Raw genomic sequence first — 21,097 nt, forward strand, 5'->3', positions numbered from 1 at the left:
CATAACCCTCCCTGATATCTGCACACCTTGAATTCTTACACCGCCCTGATTTAAATTGCTGCACCATTTGCAGCCATGTCTTCGGCTGCTGAGGCCCTAAGCTCTGAAATTCCTACCCCTAAACCTTTCCATCTCTCTCCTCCTTTAGGACACTTTGTTAAAACTTACCACTTTGAGCAAACTTATGGTCACCTGCTCCAATATCTCCTTATGTGGCTCGATTAAATTTTGCTTCATAACGCTCCTGTGAAGCATCTTGGGATATTTTACCCGGTTAGAGGGGCTATATAAATGCAAGTTGTTGTTGAATGCACCATGTTTTACATGGCCAGGTGTTTACCAGACAATAAGCCCAGACATGAGGCGAGGAAGTTCTTAGTGGTGGAGAGTTTTAAGCATCATAAGCCCAATGTCACCTGTTCTGCCTAATCATGCATCATTTACAATATGTCACGTTCAAATCACTCAGAACTGACTCAATATGCCTTCTTGGCTGAGACTTTAAGGCAGGAGCCCGCATGTGCAGAATTCACTCTTACTTAAAAGACAATACAGAAACAAACTCAACTTTTCAAATGCTCTGTTCTTTAATCAACTGCAGCTGGAACAGAACTGGAAAAATGCGATTGGAGAGTTGCATGAATATTGCCAAAAAAGAAATCTGCCATGCAAGGTTGTGGAAGTAGATAAGCGTGGGCCATCTCACACTCCAGAGTAAGTAAACAGTTGTGCATTTCATTTCACAGTAACTCGCTGCAGAAAAAAAAGATTGATTTCTGCTTAATTAGCTCTGGCCAAGACCCAGAAAGACTTGATAAGCTGAACGGCCCTCTCCTTTCCAGTTCCATCCTCTCGTCTGAAGTACAATTATTTGACCTGGGATATACTCCCTGAAAATGTGGTGGAAGCTGATTCAATAATATTTTTCATCAAGGGAATTAGATAAATTCTTGAAAATGAAAAATTTGCAGGGCTATGAGGAAAGAGCGGGTGGAGTTGGATTAATTGGATAGCCCTTTTAAAAGAGTTGAAGCAGACTCAGCGGACTGAATTTGCCTCCCCCTGTGCTGCACAATTCTATGATATGTGATGGAGATGTATGCGTACTTAAGTCCTGGTAAGCATTTTGTTCTGAAGATTCTTGACTAATCGTCCAGTTCTCTTTTCCAGATTTACCCTACAATTTGAAATAAATGGCAAACCTTTCCCAAGTGCTTCTGGAGAAAACAAACAGAAGGCCAAACAGAAAGCTGCCATCCTTGCTTTAAAGGAACTTAAGGTATTGTTTGAGTTGTTCTTCCTTCCTCCCAGCTGTTAAACGTTAGCCACAAGTAAATATTTTGGGGTTCTGTGTAAATGTTCACCTTGAGGATAAAGGGTCTTTCTCACTGTTATTTCATTTAAGTCACCCAACCCTACAAAAGAGAAGCAGTTCTCATTTATCTTAGAGCAGGTTCCACTTTGCAGATAAATTGTGGTACTGTTGTAATTTCAGTACAGAGAGGAGGCTATTTGGTCCATTGTGCCGGGTTGGCTCCTCATTAGCACTAAGGGGTATGTAATAGAATAGTAGAGTACTGGTTGTGGTACTGAATTTGTAATCCGGAGGTTGTGAGTTCAGTCCCCCTCCCCCTTCCAACAGCAAGCTACAAAATTAATAATAAAATGTAGTTAATTTATGGGGTGGGGCCAGAGAACGATTTGTTTGCAAAGCCACCGCTCCACCCAGATATGGGTGGCAGGTTCCCCAACCAGATCCCTCATGTCCTTCAGGAGAAGCAACCTGCCGCTCCTTTCAGATCTGGGTCTACAGATGATACAAGTCCCACATTATACAATCATAGAGTCTTTTACAGCACAGAAGGAGGCTATTTGGCCTATCGAGCCTATGCTGGCTTTGTGTGGAACAATCCAGTCAGTCCCACTCCCCCGTTCTATCCCCTTACCCCTGCAAGTTTATTTCCCTCAAAGCTCCCTTTGAAATCAGTCATCCCCTCTGTTTCTATCGCCCTTGTAGGTAGCAAGTTCCAGGTCATTACCACATTACCATTTGCTGCACAAAAATGTTCTTCCTCACACGCCCCCCCCACTGCATCCCATGCCCAAAACCTTAAACCTGTGCCTCCTAGTCCTTGTACCATCAGCTAATGGGAACAGTTTTTCCTTGTCTGCCTTATCCAAACCAGTCATAATCTTGTACACCTCCATCAAATCTCCACTCCATCTCCTTTGCCCCAAGAAAAACAACCCCAGCTTCACCACCCTTGTAGCTAAAATCCCTCATGCTTGGGACCATTCTGGTAAATCTCCTCTGCACTCTTTCAAGCATCCTAACATCCTTCCTAAAATGCGGTGAGCATAACTGGATGCAGTACTCTAGCTGTGGTCTCATCAGAGCTTTATAAAGGTTTAGCATAACTTCCCTGCTTTTGTGCTTAATGTCTCTATTTATGAAGCCCAGGATCCCACATACTTTACGAACTACTCTCTCATTATGTTCTGCCACCTTCAAAGATCTATGCACATGAACCCCCAGATCCCTGGTCCCTGCTCACTCTTTAAAACTGTGCCATTAAATCTACATTTCCCTTGTTTGCCCACTTTACTGGCCTACTTATGTCCTGTTGCAGTCTTTTGGTATCATCCTAAATGTTGTATTATTATCATGACTGGGCTCTGGGTGCCTTCAATGGAAGAGAGCTGGAAACCATGTTGTTGCAAGCTAGTGAACACTATTTACAGAGACAGACTTTAGCAGGACTTCATTAGAACCTTCTTCCCTCAGGCTCCAGTTACCTGTGTTCATCTGGCATCACTGATGATGGACTCTAGCTATTAGCATAATAGCTGTTAAACCTTTATATTACACGTCCCCCCAAATCTTTTGCTCTACTTTTTTTATTCTTTCATGGGATGTGGGTGATGCCACCTAGGCCGGTATTTTTCTTGCCCACCCCTAATTGCCCTTGGAAAGGTGGTGGTGAGCCACCTTCTTGAATTGCTGCAGTACTCTTTAACAATAACTATTTACACATTCAACTTACTCCTACTCCCCCCGCCCAGTGTGTCTTGTATCAGTGGCGTCAGTCTCCAACTATGTTCTTGGCTCTCTCTGAGGATGTAGGATCGACACTGTTCTGGGGGATTGACACCGTTCTCTGCAGCAAAGAGCGAGAGTTCAGGCGGCTGTGTTGCCTGTCTGATGCCAGGGTTCAGGACATCTGCTCAAGGCTACAGAGGAACTTGGAGCGGGACGGGGAGGATCCAGTTGCCCTGATCCATGTAGGTACTAACGACATAGGTAGAACTAGGAAAGAGGAGCTAGGCACTAAATTAAGAAGCAGAACCTCAAATGTAATAATCTGTGGATTATTACCTGAGCCTTGTGCAAATTGGCATAGAAGCATAGAACGTAGGAGCAAGAGGAGGCCTATCAGCCTTTCAAACTTGCTCTGCCATTCAATATGATCATGGCTGATCCTCTATCTCAACACCATATTCCCGCTTGCTCTTCATACCCCTTGATGCTCTTAATACCCAAAAAATTATCAATTTCTTTCTTGAATATACTCAGTGACCCGGCCTCCACAGCCTTCTGTGGTAGAGAATTCCACAGGTTCACCAGCCTCTGAATGAAGAAATTTTTCCTCTTCCCAGTCTTAAATGGCCTGACCTGTATCCTGAGACTGTGGCCCCTGGTTCTAGACTCCCAACCAGGGGAAACAACCTCCCTGCATCTAGCCTGTCTAGCCCTGTTAGAATTTTATACATTTCAATCAGATCCCCTCTCATTCTTCTAAACTCTGATGAATACAGGCCCAGTCGAACCAATTTCTCCTCATACGACAGTCCTGCCATCCCCAGTACCAGTGAGTGATCCTTCGCTGCACTCCCTCTATGGCAAGTATATCCTTTCTTAGGTACGGAGACCAAAACGGCACACTATACTCCAGGTGTGGTCTCACTAAGGCTTTGTATAACTGTAGTAAGACATCCCTACCTCTGAACTTAAATCCTCTTGCAATGAAGGCCAACATACCATTTGCCTTCCTAATTGTTTGCTGCACCTGCCTGTTTACTTTCATTCATTGGTGCACAAGGACACCCAGATCCCTTTGTACACCCACATTTTCCAAATATATCATTTAAATAATACTCTGCCTTTCTGTTTTTCACACCGAAGCATCAAACTTAGGGCAAATAAGATTAGAGAAATGAGTGTGTGGAAGACTGGTTTGGGAGAAGTGGGTTCAGGTTCGTGGGGCACTGGCATCAGTACTGGGGAAAGTGGGGGCTGTACCTTTGGGATGGTCTACACCTGAACCGTGCTGGGACCAGTGTTCTAGCGAGCCACATAACAAGGGAAATAGGACTTTAAACTAAACATGGGGGTGTTGAGCGATCAAGCTTGGGTAGATGTTGTAAATCATGGGGTAGAATCAAGGCAGGAGAGCAAAATAGTAAGATAAAAGCAAAATACCATGGGTGCTGGAAATCTGAAATAAAAACAGAAAATGCTGGAAAAACTCAGCAAATCTGGCAGCATCTGTGGAGAGAGAAACAGAGTTAACGTTTTGAGCCCGTATTACTCTAAGAAACCATGTGTAAAGCTCTGAAGAAGAGTTATACGGACTTGAAACATTAACTCTGTTCCTCTCTCCACAGATGCTGCCCAGCCTGTTGAGTTTTTCCAGCATTTTCTGTTTTTATTTTACATTAGAGCCAAATAGTAATATGGGAAATGAGGGTCAGAGAATGGCAGGAACGGACAGAGAAAAAAAACCTAAGAATGCACCAACTGTCAAGTCTAGATGTTACAAAGAGAAGAAAAAGACAAAGCTAAAGGCTCTGTATCTGAATGCACGTAACATAACAAAGTAAGTGACTTGATAGCGCACAAAGAAGTAAATAAATATGATCTGTTAGCCGTTATGGAGTTGTGGCTGCAGAATGACAATGATTGGGTCCTGGATATTGAGAGGTATATGACATTCAAGAAAAATAGGAAGCTATCCAGAAGGGAAAAATAGTTTGGACCTGTATTATTATTTCCCAGTTTTTACTGCTTTATCGTTCTGGATAGGTAAAGGTGCAAGGGTAGCACTGTTAATTAAAGATGGCATTGGTGCAATAGTTAGAGATGACCTTGATTCAGGGGATCAGGAATGTGAATCTGTTTGGGTAGGGATGAGGAATAGTAGGGGAAAGAAGTCACTAGTGGGAGTGATCTACAGGCCCCCTAACGGTAACCACAGTGTAGTGCAAAGTATACAAGAAGAAATATTGGGCGCTTGTGATGAAGGGATGGCAATAATCATGGGTGACTTTAATCTACATATAAACTGGAAAAATCAGATTGGCAGTAGTAGCTTGGATGAGGAGTTTATAGAATGTTTTCGAGATAGTTTCTTAGAGCAGCACATTCTGGAACCAACCAGAGAGCAGGTTATGTTAGACTTGGTATTGTGTAATGTGAGAGGATTAATTAATGACCTCAGAGTAAAGGCACCCCTAGGTATCAGCGAGCACAATATGATTGAATTTTACATCCAATTTGAAAGGGAGAAGAGTGGGTCTAAGACTAGTATTTTAAACTTAAATAAGGGCAACTGTGCGGGCATGAGAGCTGAGCTAGCTGAAGTGAACTGAAATACTAGGCTAGAGGATAGATCAATAGAGAAGCAGTAGCCGACATTTAAAGGGATATTTCAGAATAAGTATATTCCTGTAATAAAGAAATATTCTGAGGGGAGGACTCACCATCCGCGGTTAACTAAAGAAGTTAAAGAAAGCATCAAACTTAAGGAAAATACGGATGACTGTGGCAGGTCAGATGATTGGTCAGAAGATAAAGAACGATAGAGAATGACTAAACGGTTAATCAGGAGAAGGAAATTAGTGCATGAGAGGAGACTAACCAGAAATGTAAAAATGAAATGCAACAGCTTCTTCAGGTATTGAAAAAAGGAAAAGAATAAGTAAAATGAGTGTTGGTCCTCTAGGGAGTGACAGTGGGGAGTTAATAGTAGATAATAAGGAAATGGGAGATGAAATGAGCAAATATTTTGCTTCTATCTTCACTACAAAGGATACAAAAAACATTCTAGTAATAGCCGCAAATCAGCAGGTGGGAGGGAGAGGAAGTCTTGGTGAAATTACAAATCACGACGGAAGCAGTACTGAATAAACGGATGGAGCTGCAGCTGATAAGTCTCCGGGTCCTGAAGGACTTCATCCTAGGGTCTTAAAAGAAGTGGCTAATGAGGTAGTAGATGCGCTGGTGTTAATTTTCCAAAAATCACTAGATTCTGGAAAGGTTCCATCAGAAAGCAGAAAATATAACACTTCTATTCAAGAAGGGAGGGGGGCAGAAAATAGGAAACAATAGGCCAGTTAGCTTGATGTCTGTTGAGGGGAAGGTGCTACAATCGATTATTAAGGAGGTTATAGCTGGGCACTTAGAAAAACTCAAGGTAATTGGGAAGAGTCAATATGGTTTTATTCAAAGAAAATCAAATTTAACCAATTTATTGGAGTCCTTTGAAGGACTAACTTGTGCAGTAGATGAAGGGGAGCCTGTAGATGTACTGTACTTGGATTTCCAGAAGGCATTTGATAAGGTGCCACAACAAAGGTTATTACGGAAACTAAGAGCACATGGTGTAGGGGGTAACATATTAGTATAGATAGAAGATTGGCTGGCTGGCTGAAAGCAGAGAGTATGCATAACTGGGTCATTTTCTGATTGGCAGGTGTAACGATTGGAGTCCCGCAGGGGTCTGTGCTTGGGCCTCAACTTTTTACAATTTATATCAGTGACTTAGATGAGAGGAGCAGTGGCATGGTAGCTAAATTTGCAGATGGCACAAAGATAGATAGGAAAGTGTGTTGTGAAGAGGCACAAGAAGGTTGTAGACCAATATGGATAGGTTGAGTGAGTGGGCAAAAATCTGGAAGATGAGTATAATGTGGGAAAATGTGAAGTTGTTCATTTTGGCAGGAAGAATAAAAAAGCAGAGTATTACTTAAATGGAGAATAAGCTACAGAATTCCGAAGTACAGAGGGATCTAGGTGCCCTATTGCATGAGTCACAAAAAGTTAGTATGCAGGTACAACTAGTAATTAAGAAGGCTAATGGATTGCTATCCTTTATCACGAGAGGAATTGAACATAAAAGTTAAGGATGTTATGCGTCAGTTATACAGGGCATTGGTGAGACCACGTCTTGAATACTGTGTATAGTTTTGGTCTCCTTATTTAACGAATGATGTAAGTGTGTTGGAGGTAGTTCAGAGGAGGTTTACTAGATTGATACCTGGAATTAGTGGGTAGGACAGGCTGGGCTTGTTTCCACCGGAGTTTAGAAGCGGGAGGGGTGATTTGATTCAAGTATATAAGATCCTGAACGGTCTTGATAAGGTGAACATGAAAATGATGTTTCCTCTCGTGGTTGAGTCCAGAACTTGGAGACACGGTTTTAAAATTTGGGAGCACCCTTTTAAGGCAGAGGTGAGGATAACGTTTTTCTCTGACGGTTACACAACTTTGGAACTCTCCGCCTCAGAAGACAGCGGAGACAGGGTCATTGAATATCTTTAAGATGGAGGTAGATAGATTCTTGTTAGGCAAGGGAATCAAAGGTTATCGGGGATAGATGGGAATGTGGAATTAGAAATACAAAACAGATCAGCCATAATCTTATTGAATGGTGGAGCAAGCTCAAGGGGCCGAATGGCCTACTTCTGCTCTTATTTCGTATGTTCATATGGCGTCCATAATCCTCTCCTTGGAGGGCACCAATCTCCGCAGACGGAGATCTCTACTCTGGTCCACAGTATAAAAGCGATGAACAGAGATTTTCATTTGCTTCTGTCTGTTTTTCCCTTCCTTCTTGGTATTCTAGGGAAAGATGAAACTGCTGCCCACCAATCAGCACTCTCTTCTCATACAATATAAATTTGTATTCTCCCTTGGATTTATTTTCTTGCAAAATGTCCTGATGAATGCAAGATGAAAAGCTTTGACAAAAATGCCCCTCTTTTCAGCAATGCATTTAACTTTGTGTTCCAATATCCAAGCCATTTATATATATTTTAAAAAGCAATGGCCCTAGCACTGATCCTTGGAGAACACCACTGTCTATCATCCTCTCGCCTGAAAAGCAACCATTTAACATGACTCGCTGTTTTTTGTTCTTAAGCCAAATTTTTGTCCATGCTGCCACTGACCCTCCTTTTCCATGAGCCTCAATTTTGTTAACAAGCCTTTTATGTGGTACTTTGTCAAACACTTTTTAAAAATCCACATAGATAATATCTATTGCTTTCCCTTCATCAGCCTCCTCTGTTACTTCATCAAAAAATTTATTAGATTAGTCGAGCACAACCTGCCTTTTCCAAATCTGTGCTGGTTTTCCTTAATTAACTCAAACCTCTCCAAGTGCCTGTTGATTTTGTCCATGATTATTGCTTCCAAAATCTTACCCACCACTGATATTAAACTAACTGGCCTGTAGTTACTAGAACTGTCCTTCCTTGAATAAAGGTGTCACATTTGCCACTTTCCAATCCTCTGGCATCTCCCCCCATATCGAGGGAAGGGTGGAAGATTATGGCAAGGACATCCACTACCTCCGTCTCCACTTCCTTTAGCAACCTGGGATGCAAGCCATGTGGACCAGGTGACCTAACCACTCTAAGCGTACTCAACCTTTCCCGTATCTCCTCCCTTTCTATTTTCACTCCACCCATTATGTCTACCATCTCTGCTTCTACTGGTATTTTGTCAGTGTTAGTAACACTGATATAAAGTACTCATTAAATATTCCATCCTTGTCCTGCACAACTAAGCATAAATCACCCTCTTTGTCCCCAATAGGACCCACTTCACCTCCTCCTACCCACTTATTATTTACAAGCTGGTGAAAGATTTCTGGTTCATTGTGATTGATTCTTAATGTCCCTCCCTGGGAATGTGGCTGAGCTGGACAGTCAGGTCAATTTTAATTCTGTTCAGTGGGCAGTACTTTTGCTGCTGAGTCACAAGATTGTGTGTTCAAGTCCTGCTCCAGCGATTTCAGAGATTCTCGGCCCACACTCGCAGTGTGGAACTGAGGGAGCACCTTCCTTTCAAGCAGTGCATTTCAGATCAGGACAACTTGCTGCGTAAAAAGAAGAAAAAAATTCTCCTCATCCCGGCTCTGATTCTTTTGTCAGCTCTCATAAACCTGTGTCCTCTGATTATCGACATTCCTACTGGGGAACATTTTCTCCCTATCTGATCTCTCAAAACACTGTGATTTTGAACCCTTCTATTAATCCCCTCTTAATCTTTTCTGCTCCTATGGGTTCCAAACTCAGCTTCTCCACTCCCTGCACATGACTCAAGTCTTTCATCCCTGGTACAATTCTCGTCAATCCTCCTCTACGCCCTCTCCAAGACCTTAATTAACCCATTAGAGACTTTTGCCTTAAATATACGTTCAGACAATTTTGGGCATTTTTTTTTCTTCAATCGGAATATGATTTAGCCCATTGAACACCTTTTGTTTCATGGTTTGAGTGGCAATCTCTTTAATCCTCTTACTGTTGAATATTCTGGTCCTCAAATTCCACATGATTTCTGCTGGCTGAATCTCCAAATAAAACCCACAGAAACTGACCATATTATTTGGGCTGGGCTCTGCCTCTTATTTTAGGTTCTTTGGCCCACTGCTGGAGACACAGTGGGAATCTGGATGCAAATTCTATGGGATTCCCTGGCTTCCATCTACACATGCACTGAGTACCTTTAAGAGGTGACCTAAAAGAGGCTTTCAGAATAACAGATTTTAATAAACTATTAATATCCTTGGGAGTTACCATTGACAGAAACAACTGGGCTAGCCATATAATACTGTGGCTACAAGAGCAGGTCAGAGGCTGGAAATTCTGTGACGAGTAACTCACCTCCTGACTCCCCAAAGCCTGTCCACCCTCCACGAGGCACAAGTCAGGAGTGTGATGGAATACTCTCCACTTGCCTGGATGAGTGCAGCTCCCACAACACACAAGAAGTTTGACACCATCCAGGACAAAGCAGCCCGCTTGATTGGCACCCCATCCACAAACATTCACTCCCTCCACCACTGATGCACAGTAGCAGCAGTGTGTACCATCTACAAGATGTACTGCAGCAACTCACCAAGGCTCCTTTGAGCACCTTCCAAATCCACAATTGCTGAGAAGGACAAGGGCAGCAGACACATGGAAACATCACCACCTGCAAGTTCCCCTCCAAGCCGCTCACCACCCTGACTTGGAAATATATTGTTGTTCCTTCACTGTCAATGGGTCAAAATCCCGAAACTCAACTCCCTAACAGCACTGTGGGCATACCTACACCACATGGATTATAGTGGTTCAAGAAGACAGCTCACCACCATCGTCTCAAGGACAATTAGGGATGGGCAATAAATGCTGCCCAGCGACACCCACATCTCATGAACAAATAAAAAAAAGTAGATAGAGAAAAACTATTCCCACTGGTGAGTGGGTCAATAACTGGAAGTCATAGATTTAAAATCATTGGCACAAGGTGCAGAGAGGAGGTGAGGAGAAATGTTTTCACCCAGCGAGCTGTTGGGATCTAGAACGTTCTACCTGAAAAGGTGGTGAGAACTGATTTGGGAAACAATTTTAAAAGATAGTTGGATGAGTACTTGATAAGGAATTTCCAGGGTTCTGGATAAAAGTGTGGATGGGAATAACTGTCAAGAAGATATAATAATGTCTAATGTTATTGGAAATTATTTTAAAATAGAGTTTAGCAGTGTCTGTGTGTGTGTGTGTGTGTGTGTGTGTGTGTGTGTGTGTGTGTCTTAATTGGATTAAAGCCAGCTGGTCTAGAGGCTTTGATGTATAGAAAAGAAGTAGGTTTGAATCTTTAATTGGGTAAACATGGGGGCAATTTGCATTTTTTTCTTTAAACAAACTAGTGTAGCTTGGATTCAAAGAGAGGGAATGAAATATTACATCTACCAGGTGAAGCTCGGAATCAGTATTTTTCCCAAGGATTACTAATAAGGTGGGTATTATGAAAGGGTCTTATTATTAGAAGAGGTAAAGTTCAAAAAACCTAGTGATACAATGAAAATTTGCATTCAAAGAGGAAAAAATGTATAAAGGAAGAGAAGGCTTTTGGTAAAAAGGGAGAGGGACTCTAAGATCTAAAGCCTCTAGCCTGTAAGTGTCAAGCCACTATCTGCAAGGACCCAGAGCTGGAAGAAACTCGATTTGAATGCGACTGTTCAGTGTGTGCTTTGCCAGGGGTCTGTTTAAATCTATGGGTTGGCAGCTCAACATTCCGGGATATAGAGTCTTCAGGCGAGACAGGGGAGGGGGTAAAAGAGGAGGAGGCGTTGCATCATTAGTTATGGAGTCAGTTACTGCAGTAAGGAGAGATGATATCTTGAAGGGGGCATCGATTGAAGCTTTGTGGTTAGAGTTTAGGAATAAAAAAAGGGGCAGCCACATTGTTAGGTGTCTATTATAGACCCCCAGATAATCAATGGGAAATTGAGGAGCAAATATGTGCACAGTTTGTGGAGGTGTGTAAAAACAATAACGATAGGTTAATTATATTAGGTGATTTTAACTTTCCCAACATTAATTGGGATAGACATAGTGTTAAGGGTTTGGATGGAGTGGATTTCTTGAAATGTGTACAGGAGAACCTTTTAGTTCAATATGTAGAGGGTCCAACAAGGGACAGTGCAGTGCTGGACCTAATTCTGGGGAATGAAGCTGGACAGGTGGCTGAGGTGGTGGTGGGGGAGCATTTTAGTGATAGCGACCACAACATGGTACAGTTTAAGTTTGTTATGGGCAAAGAAATAGACAAGTTGCAAAAAAATGTTTTGGATTGGGGGAGAGCGGATTTTAGTAAAATAAGGCAGGATCTGGCCAAGGTTGGACTGGGAACAGTTACTTGTGGGGAAATCTGCGGGGGGGGGGGGTACAGGCTCAGCATGTTCCCTTTAGGGTGATAGGAAGGAATAACAAGCCCAGAGAACCATGGATGACCAGAGATATTCAGGTTACGATGAGAAGGAAAAGAGATACTTTTAGCAGGTACAAGGAAAGCAAATCAATGGAGGCATTAGTGGAGTACAGAAAATGGGGGTGGAGCTTAAGATTAGGAGAGTAAGGAGGGGATATGAGAAAGCTCTGGCTGGTAAAAATAGGGAAAATCCCAAGATATTCTATAAGTATATCAATGGGAAGAGGATAACCAGGGAAAGAGTAGGGACCAAGGGGGCAATCTATGGGTGGAGCCAGAGGACATCATTAGAGTGTTGAATGAATACTTCACATCCGTCTTCACCCGAGAGAATGAGGATGAAGGTATCGAACTCTGGGAGAGAGACTGTGAGGTTCTTAAGCAAATTAATATAGGGAGTGACAAGGTATTGGAGGTGTTGGTAGGCTTAAAAGTGGACAAATCTCCAGGTCTGGATGATTTGTGCCCCAGACTGCTGAGGGAGGCAAGGGAGGAGATCGCAGGACTCTGACCCAAATTTTTAATTCCTCTCTGGCCACGGGGGAGGTGCCAGAGGACTGGAGAACAGCTAATGTGGTTCCGCTATTTAAGAAGGGTTGTAGAGATAAGGCAGGGAACAACAGGCCAGTGAGTCTCACGTCAGTGGTAGGGAAACTACTGGAGAAAATTCTGAAGGAGAGAATCTATCTCCACTTGGAGAGGCAAGGATTGATCAGGGATAGTCAGCATGGCTTTGTAAAAGGGAGGTCATGCCTAACAAATTTGATTGAATTTTTTAAGGAAGTGACCAGCTGTGTAGATGAGGGTAGTGTAGTCGATGTTTATATTGATTTCAGCAAAGCCTTTGACAAGATCCCACATGGGAGACTTATAAAGAAGGCAAATGCACATGGGATACAGGGTAATTTGATAAGGTGGATTCAAAATTGGTTTAGTTGTAGGAGACAGAGGGTGAGGACAGAAGGATGCTTTAGTGACTGGAAGCCTGTGTCCAGTGGTGTACCACAGGGATCTGTGCTGCGTCCCCTATTATTTGTTACTTATATAAATGACATAGATGACTATGTGGGGGATTGGATTAGTAAGTTTGCAGATGACTCAAAGATTGGCCGGGTGGTTAACAGTGAGGTTGAGTGTCTTGGGCTACAGGAAGATATAGACGGGATGGTCAAATGGGCAGATAAGTGGCAGATGGAATTTAACCCTGAAAAGTGTGAGGTGATACACTTTGGAAGGAGTAATTTGACAAGGAAGTATTCAATGAATGGCATGACACTAGGAAGTTCTGAGGAACAAAACGGCCTTGGCATGTGTGACCATAGATCTCTGAAGGTAGAGGGGCATGTTAGTAGGGTGGTGAAAAAGGCGCTTGCCTTTATCAATCGAGGCATAGATTACAAAAGTAGGGAGGTCATGTTGGAGTTGTATAGAACCTTGGTGAGGCCACAGCTGGAATACTGTGTGCAGTTCTGGTCGCCACATTATAGGAAGGATGTGATTGCACTGGAGGTGGTGCAGAGGAGATTCACCAGGACAAAAACAGAATTACCTGGAAAAACTCAGCAGGTCTGGCAGCATCGGCGGAGAAGAAAAGAGTTGACATTTCGAGTCCTCATGACCCTTCAACAGAACTGGATGTTGCCTGGGATGAAACATTTAAGTTGTGAAGAGAGGTTGGATAGACTTGGGTTGTTTTCGTTGGAGCAGAGAAGGCTGAGGGGCGACCTGATCGAGGTGTACAAGATTATGAGTGGCATGGACAGGGTGGATAGGGAATAGCTCTTCCCCTTAGTTGAAGGGTCAGTCACAAGGGGACATAAGTTCAAGGTGAGGAGCAGGAGGTTTAGGGGGGATGTAAGGAAATACTTTTTTACCCAGAGGCTGCCTAGGAGGGTGGTGGAGGCGGGTTGCCTCACATCCTTTAAAAAGTACCTGGATGAGCACTTGGCACATCATAACATTCACGGCTTTGGGCCAAGTGTTGGTAAATGGGATTAGGTAGGTAGGTCAGGTGTTTCTCACGTGTCGGTGCAGACTCAATGGGCCGAAGGGCCTCTTCTGCAGTATGAGATTCTGTGATTCTCTGTGATTCTGTATATTTTAATGTTACCTTAACGGAGGTGTGAATGAGAGTCAGATTAATTAGGGGATTTTTGTAATTATTATAGAAATAATTTTGTGGACATATGTATGTGCTTGCAACCTTTTATTAATCAATGTTTAATTTAGTTTTATTAAAAGCCTCTTGAGACTTAGTGGTCTTATTACTACTGAATTCAAAGCCTGCATCTCAAAACAGCCAAATTGCAAAATGAGTTATTACAGTTGTTTCAAGTTTCCCTCTGGGATTTGAACAGCTCAGCATTTACCATCTGCTGTGTCATAATACTAACATGATTCCTCTCAGCTAGCATGGGCATGATGGGCTAAATGGCCCTTGTGTTGTAAGTTGCTATGATTCAAGGAAATTGAAGAGAAACCTCTTTACCCAGAGACTGGTGAGAATGTGGAATTTGCTGAAGTGGTTGAGGTGAATAGCATAGATGTATTTATGGGGAAGCTGGTTAAGTACATGAGGGAGAAAGGTGTATATGGATGTTGATATGATAAGATGAAGAGGGATGAGAGCAGACTCATGTGGAGAATAAACACTGCCACTAAACAGTGTTTATTCTCCACATGACCTGTGGGCTGAATGGCCTGTTTCTACGTTGTAAATTTGATGGATGAAAGAATTTCAGAAATGCATATTGTGGTGTTTGTTACCAATATTGCACGGTTAGATTTCACCCTCCAAGGGCAAGATGGCGGTTTTGAAGATACCCAGACAGACCATGTACCAAGAGGGGTGCAATAGGTTAAAATGATGCAAAAATCTTGGAAAAGAAAGCCCAAACACACCTGAAAGTACATTTGTCACAAAAGCCTGTAACGGGTTAATTACCCCGGTAGTAGCTTTTAGCTAACTTGCAGAATTGGGAATTTGGTTACGAAGCATGCAAGTTCACAATGTAAATAAAAATGATTCAGTTTAGGTCATCAGGTTTTTGGGTTTGATGGGATGGTTTTCTGAAACTCTAATTTAATGTTTTCTTTGTTTCCCCCAATTTAATTTCTGAACTTGGCAAACTCAGGCCTCTGATGTATCCTGGTGGACACAGGAGTTGAGCAGTGTTTCAGAAGATGACCTTGTGTTGAAGTAAGTTTGTGAAAAATACCTCAGGTAACTGCACTTTAATCTTAGTAGCAAGTGAAATTCTGAATTACATGCAAGATCTGCTCCAAACAGTTGAAAACTTCAGGTATCTGCTTTGATCATTGCTTTTAGCACAATTGAATGAACCCGCATGTGTAAGTTGTTCTGGTAGGTTCTTCTTTTTATTAGTCCAATATATTGTGATCAATGATTCCCCTATGTGAGCTGGGGTGAGGGGTAAACAGTGTTGGGGGGGAAGGCTGAACAGTGTTGAGGGGAGGGGTGAACAGTGTTGGGGTGAGAAGTGTTGGGTGAGGGATGAGTGCAGGTGTGAGGGGTGCACAGTGTCGGGGTGAGAGGTAGGGAGTATTGAGGTGAGGAGTGAACAGTGTTGGGGTGAGAGGCGATCAGCATTGGGGTGAGGAGTGTCGGGGTGAGGACTGTTGGGGTGAGTGTCGGGGTGAGGAGTGTCAGGTGAGGGGTGAGGAGTGTCGGGGTGAGGAGTGAAGGGTGTCGAGGTGAGTGGTGAGGGGTGTCGGGGTGAGTGGTGAAGGGTGTCGGGGTGAGTGGTGAAGGGTGTCGGGGTGAGCGGTGAAGGGTGTCGGGGTGAGCGGTGAAGGGTGTCGGGGTGAGCGGTGAAGGGTGTCGGGGTGAGCGGTGAAGTGTGTCGGGGTGAGCGGTGAAGGGTGTCGGGGTGAGCGGTGAAGGGTGTCGGGGTGAGCGGTGAAGGGTGTCGGGGTGAGCGGTGAAGGGTGTCGGGGTGAGCGGTGAAGGGTGTCGGGGGGAGCGGTGAAGGGTGTCGGGGTGAAGGGTGTCGGGGTGAGGGGTGAAGGGTGTCGGGGTGACGGGTGAAGGGTGTCGGGACGAGTGGTGAAGGGTGTCGGGACGAGAGGTGAAGGGTGTCGGGACGAGTGGTGAAGGGTGTCGGGACGAGTGGTGAAGGGTGTCGGGACGAGTGGTGAAGGGTGTCGGGACGAGAGGTGAAGGGTGTCGGGACGAGAGGTGAAGGGTGTCGGGACGAGAGGTGAAGGGTGTCGGGATGAGAGGTGAAGGGTGTCGGGACGAGAGGTGTCGGGGTGAGTGGTGAAGGGTTTCGGGACGAGGAGTGTCAGGGTGAGTGGTGAAGGGTGTCGGGGTGAGTGGTGAAGGGTGTCGGGCTGAGTGGTGAAGGGTGTCGGGCTGAGTGGTGAAGGGTGTCGGGGTGAGTGGTGAAGGGTGTCGGGCTGAGTGGTGAAGGGTGTCGGGCTGAGTGGTGAAGGGTGTCGGGGTGAGTGGTGAAGGGTGTCGGGGTGAGTGGTGAAGGGTGTCGGGGTGAGTGGTGAAGGGTGTCGGGACGAGAGGTGAAGGGTGTCGGGGTGAGTGGTGAAGGGTGTCGGGACGAGAGGTGAAGGGTGTCGGGGTGAGTGGTGAAGGGTGTCGGGGTGAGTGGTGAAGGGTGTCGGGACGAGTGGTGAAGGGTGTCGGGACGAGTGGTGAAGGGTGTCGGGACGAGTGGTGAAGGGTGTCGGGACGAGAGGTGTCGGGACGAGAGGTGTCGGGGTGAGTGGTGAAGGGTGTCGGGGTGAAGGGTGTCGGGGTGAAGGGTGTCGGGGTGAAGGGTGTCGGGGTGAAGGGTGTCGGGGTGAGTGGTGAAGGGTGTCGGGGTGAAGGGTGTCGGGGTGAGTGGTGAAGGGTGTCGGGGTGAAGGGTGTCAGGGTGAGTGGTGAAGGGTGTCGGGGTGAAGGGTGTCGGGGTGAGTGGTGAAGGGTGTCGGGGTGAGTGGTGAAGGGTGTCGGGGTGAGTGGTGAAGGGTGTCGGGGTGAGCGGTGAAGGGTGTCGGGGTGAAGGGTGTCGGGGTGAGTGGTGAAGGGTGTCGGGGTGAGTGGTGAAGGGTGTCGGGGTGAGTGGTGAAGGGTGTCGGGGTGAAGGGTGTCGGGGTGAGTGGTGAAGGGTGTCGGGGTGAGTGGTGAAGGGTGTCGGGGTGAGTGGTGAAGGGTGTCGGGGTGAAGGGTGTCGGGGTGAAGGGTGTCGGGGTGAAGGGTGTCGGGGTGAAGGGTGTCGGGGTGAAGGGTGTCGGGGTGAGTGGTGAAGGGTGTCGGGGTGAAGGGTGTCGGGGTGAGCGGTGAAGGGTGTCGGGGTGAAGGGTGTCGGGGTGAGGGGTGAAGGGTGTCGGGGTAAGGGGTGAAGGGTGTCGGGGTGAAGGGTGTCGGGGTGAGGGGTGAAGGGTGTCGGGGTGAGGGGTGAAGGGTGTCGGGACGAGGGGTGAAGGGTGTCGGGACGAGGGGTGAAGGGTGTCGGGACGAGAGGTGTCGGGGTGAGTGGTGAAGGGTGTCGGGCTGAGTGGTGAAGGGTGTCGGGCTGAGGAGTGTCGGGGTGAGTGGTGAAGGGTGTCGGGGTGAAGGGTGTCGGGGTGAAGGGTGTCGGGGTGAGTGGTGAAGGGTGTCGGGGTGAGTGGTGAAGGGTGTCGGGGTGAGTGGTGAAGGGTGTCGGGGTGAGTGGTGAAGGGTGTCGGGGTGAGTGGTGAAGGGTGTCGGGGTGAGGGGTGAAGGGTGTCGGGGTGAAGGGTGTCGGGGTGAGGGGTGAAGGGTGTCGGGGTGAAGGGTGTCGGGGTGAGGGGTGAAGGGTGTCGGGGTGAGGGGTGAAGGGTGTCGGGGTGAGGGGTGAAGGGTGTCGGGACGAGGGGTGAAGGGTGTCGGGACGAGGGGTGAAGGGTGTCGGGACGAGGGGTGAAGGGTGTCGGGACGAGAGGTGTCGGGGTGAGTGGTGAAGGGTGTCGGGACGAGAGGTGTCGGGGTGAGTGGTGAAGGGTGTCGGGCTGAGTGGTGAAGGGTGTCGGGGTGAGGAGTGTCGGGGTGAGTGGTGAAGGGTGTCGGGGTGAAGGGTGTCGGGGTGAAGGGTGTCGGGGTGAAGGGTGTCGGGGTGAGTGGTGAAGGGTGTCGGGGTGAGTGGTGAAGGGTGTCGGGGTGAGTGGTGAAGGGTGTCGGGGTGAGTGGTGAATGGTGTCGGGGTGAGGGGTGAAGGGTGTCGGGGTGAAGGGTGTCGGGGTGAGTGGTGAAGGGTGTCGGGGTGAGCGGTGAAGGGTGTCGGGGTGAGGAGTGTCGGGGTGAGTGGTGAAGGGTGTCGGGGTGAGTGGTGAAGGGTGTCGGGGTGAGCGGTGAAGGGTGTCGCGGTGAGTGGTGAAGGGTGTCGGGGTGAGCGGTGAAGGGTGTCGGGGTGAGTGGTGAAGGGTGTCGGGGTGAGCGGTGAAGGGTGTCGGGGTGAGTGGTGAAGGGTGTCGGGGTGAGTGGTGAAGGGTGTCGGGGTGAGTGGTGAAGGGTGTCGGGGTGAGCGGTGAAGGGTGTCGGGGTGAGTGGTGAAGGGTGTCGGGGTGAAGGGTGTCGGGGTGAGTGGTGAAGGGTGTCGTGGTGAAGGGTGTCGGGGTGAGTGGTGAAGGGTGTCGGGGTGAGTGGTGAAGGGTGTCGGGGTGAAGGGTGTCGGGGTGAGTGGTGTAGGGTGTCGGGACGAGTGGTGAAGGGTGTCGGGGTGAGTGGTAAAGGGTGTCTGGGTGAAGGGTGTCGGGGTGAGGGGTGAAGGGTGTCGGGGTGAGGGGTGAAGGGTGTCGGGGTGAGGGGTGAGGGGTGTCGGGGTGAGGGGTGTCGGGGTGAGGGGTGAAGGGTGTCGGGACGAGGGGTGAAGGGTGCCGGGACGAGGGGTGAAGGGTGCCGGGACGAGGGGTGAAGGGTGTCGGGACGAGGGGTGAAGGGTGCCGGGACGAGTGGTGAAGGGTGCCGGGACGAGGGGTGAAGGGTGTCGGGACGAGAGGTGTCGGGCTGAGTGGTGAAGGGTGTCGGGCTGAGTGGTGAAGGGTGTCGGGGTGAGTAGTGAAGGGTGTCGGGGTGAGTGGTGAGGGGTGTCGGGGTGAGCGGTGAAGGGTGTCGGGGTGAGCGGTGAAGGGTGTCGGGCTGAGTGGTGAAGGGTGTCGGGCTGAGTGGTGAAGGGTGTCGGGCTGAGTGGTGAAGGGTGTCGGGGTGAGTGGTGAAGGGTGTCGGGGTGAGTGGTGAAGGGTGTCGGGGTGAGTGGTGAAGGGTGTCGGGCCGAGAATTGTCGGGGTGAGTGGTGAAGGGTTTCGGGACGAGGAGTGTCAGGGTGAGTGGTGAAGGGTGTCGGGACGAGAGGTGTCGGGGTGAGTGGTGAAGGGTGTCTGGGTGAGTGGTGAAGGGTGTCTGGGTGAGTGGTGAAGGGTGTCGGGGCGAGTGGTGAAGGGTGTCGGGGCGAGTGGTGAAGGGTGTCGGGGTGAGTGGTGAAGGGTGTCGGGGTGAGTGGTGAAGGGGGTCGGGGTGAGTGGTGAAGGGGGTCGGGGTGAGTGGTGAAGGGTGTCGGGGTGAGTGGTGAAGGGTGTCGGGGTGAGGGGTGAAGGGTGTCGGGGTGAAGGGTGTCGGGGTGAGGGGTGAAGGGTGTCGGGGTGAGTGGTGAAGGGTGTCTGGGTGAGGGGTGAACGGGGTCGGGACGAGGGGTGAAGGGTGTCGGGACGAGGGGTGAAGGGTGTCGGGACGAGAGGTGTCGGGGTGAGTGGTGAAGGGTGTCGGGGTGAGTGGTGAAGGGTGTCGGGCTGAGTGATGAAGGGTGTCGGGGTGAGGAGTGTCGGGGTGAGTGGTGAAGGGTGTCGGGGTGAAGGGTGTCGGGGTGAGTGGTGAAGGGTGTCGGGGTGAGCGGTGAAGGGTGTCGGGGTGAAGGGTGTCGGGGTGAGTGGTGAAGGGTGTCTGGGTGAGTGGTGAAGGGTGTCGGGGTGAGTGGTGAAGGGTGTCGGGGTGAGCGGTGAAGGGTGTCGGGGTGAGGAGTGTCGGGGTGAGTGGTGAAGGGTGTCGGGGTGAGTGGTGAAGAGTGTCGGGGTGAGTGGTGAAGGGTGTCGGGGTGAGCGGTGAAGGGTGTCGGTGTGAGCGGTGAAGGGTGTCGGGGTGAGCGGTGAAGGGTGTCGGGGTGAGCGGTGAAGGGTGTCGGGGTGAAGAGTGTCGGGGTGAGTGGTGAAGGGTGTCGGGGTGAAGGGTGTCGGGGTGAGTGGTAAAGGGTGTCGCGGTGAAGGGTGTCGGGGTGAAGGGTGTCGGGGTGAAGGTTGTCGGGCTGAGTGGTGAAGGGTGTCGTGGCGAGTGGTGAAGGGTGTCGTGGCGAGTGGTGAAGGGTGTCGGGGTGAGTGGTGAAGGGTGTCGGGGTGAGTGGTGAAGGGTGTCGGGGTGAGTGGTGAAGGGTGTCGGGGTGAGTGGTGAAGGGTGTCGGGCTGAGTGGTGAAGGGTGTCGGGCTGAGTGGTGAAGGGTGTCGGGGTGAGTGGTGAATGGTGTCGGGGCGAGTGGTGAAGGGTGTCGGTGTGAGCGGTGAATGGTGTCGGGGCGAGCGGTGAAGGGTGTCGGGGCGAGCGGTGAAGGGTGTCGGGGCGAGCGGTGAAGGGTGTCGGGGTGAGCGGTGAAGGGTGTCGGGGTGAAGGGTGAAGGGTGTCGGGGTGAGGGGTGAAGGGTGTCGGGGTGAGCGGTGAAGGGTGTCGGGGTGAAGGGTGTCGGGGTGAGGGGTGAAGGGTGTCGGGGTGAGTGGTGAAGGGTGTCGGGGTGAGCGGTGAAGGGTGTCGGGGCGAGGAGTGTCGGGGTGAGTGGTGAAGGGTGTCGGGGTGCGTGGTGAAGGGTGTCGGGGTGCGTGGTGAAGGGTGTCGGGGTGAGTGGTGAAGGGTGTCGGGGTGAGTGGTGAAGGGTGTCGGGGTGAGTGGTGAAGGGTGTCGGGGTGAAGGGTGTCGGGGTGAGTGGTGAAGGGTGTCGGGGTGAAGGGTGTCGGGGTGAGTGGTGAAGGGTGTCGGGGTGAGTGGTGAAGTGTGTCGGGGTGAGTGGTGTCGGGGTGAGTGGTGTCGGGGTGAGTGGTGTCG

General features: G+C 48.5%; 1 protein-coding gene across 5 annotated transcripts in view; it reads left to right on the plus strand.

Annotated features, from left to right (window-relative positions):
* The window catches only part of eif2ak2 (eukaryotic translation initiation factor 2-alpha kinase 2), a 295,245-nt gene that overhangs the window by 97,906 nt on the left and 176,242 nt on the right, over positions 1–21,097 (plus strand). For all 5 annotated transcript variants that reach the window (XR_005943052.1, XM_041188176.1, XM_041188175.1 and 2 more), the window contains exons 8-10: positions 602–714; positions 1,171–1,279; positions 15,175–15,239. Coding sequence is in view for 4 of the 5 variants with exons in the window: in XM_041188176.1 (XP_041044110.1) it covers positions 602–714; positions 1,171–1,279; positions 15,175–15,239 (287 nt within the window). In the remaining variant the exon portion in view is untranslated. The remainder of the gene's footprint in view (positions 1–601; positions 715–1,170; positions 1,280–15,174; positions 15,240–21,097) is intronic.

The sequence above is a fragment of the Carcharodon carcharias genome, chromosome 5 (assembly GCF_017639515.1).
Source record: "Carcharodon carcharias isolate sCarCar2 chromosome 5, sCarCar2.pri, whole genome shotgun sequence".
Classification (NCBI taxonomy): Eukaryota; Metazoa; Chordata; class Chondrichthyes; order Lamniformes; family Lamnidae; genus Carcharodon; species Carcharodon carcharias.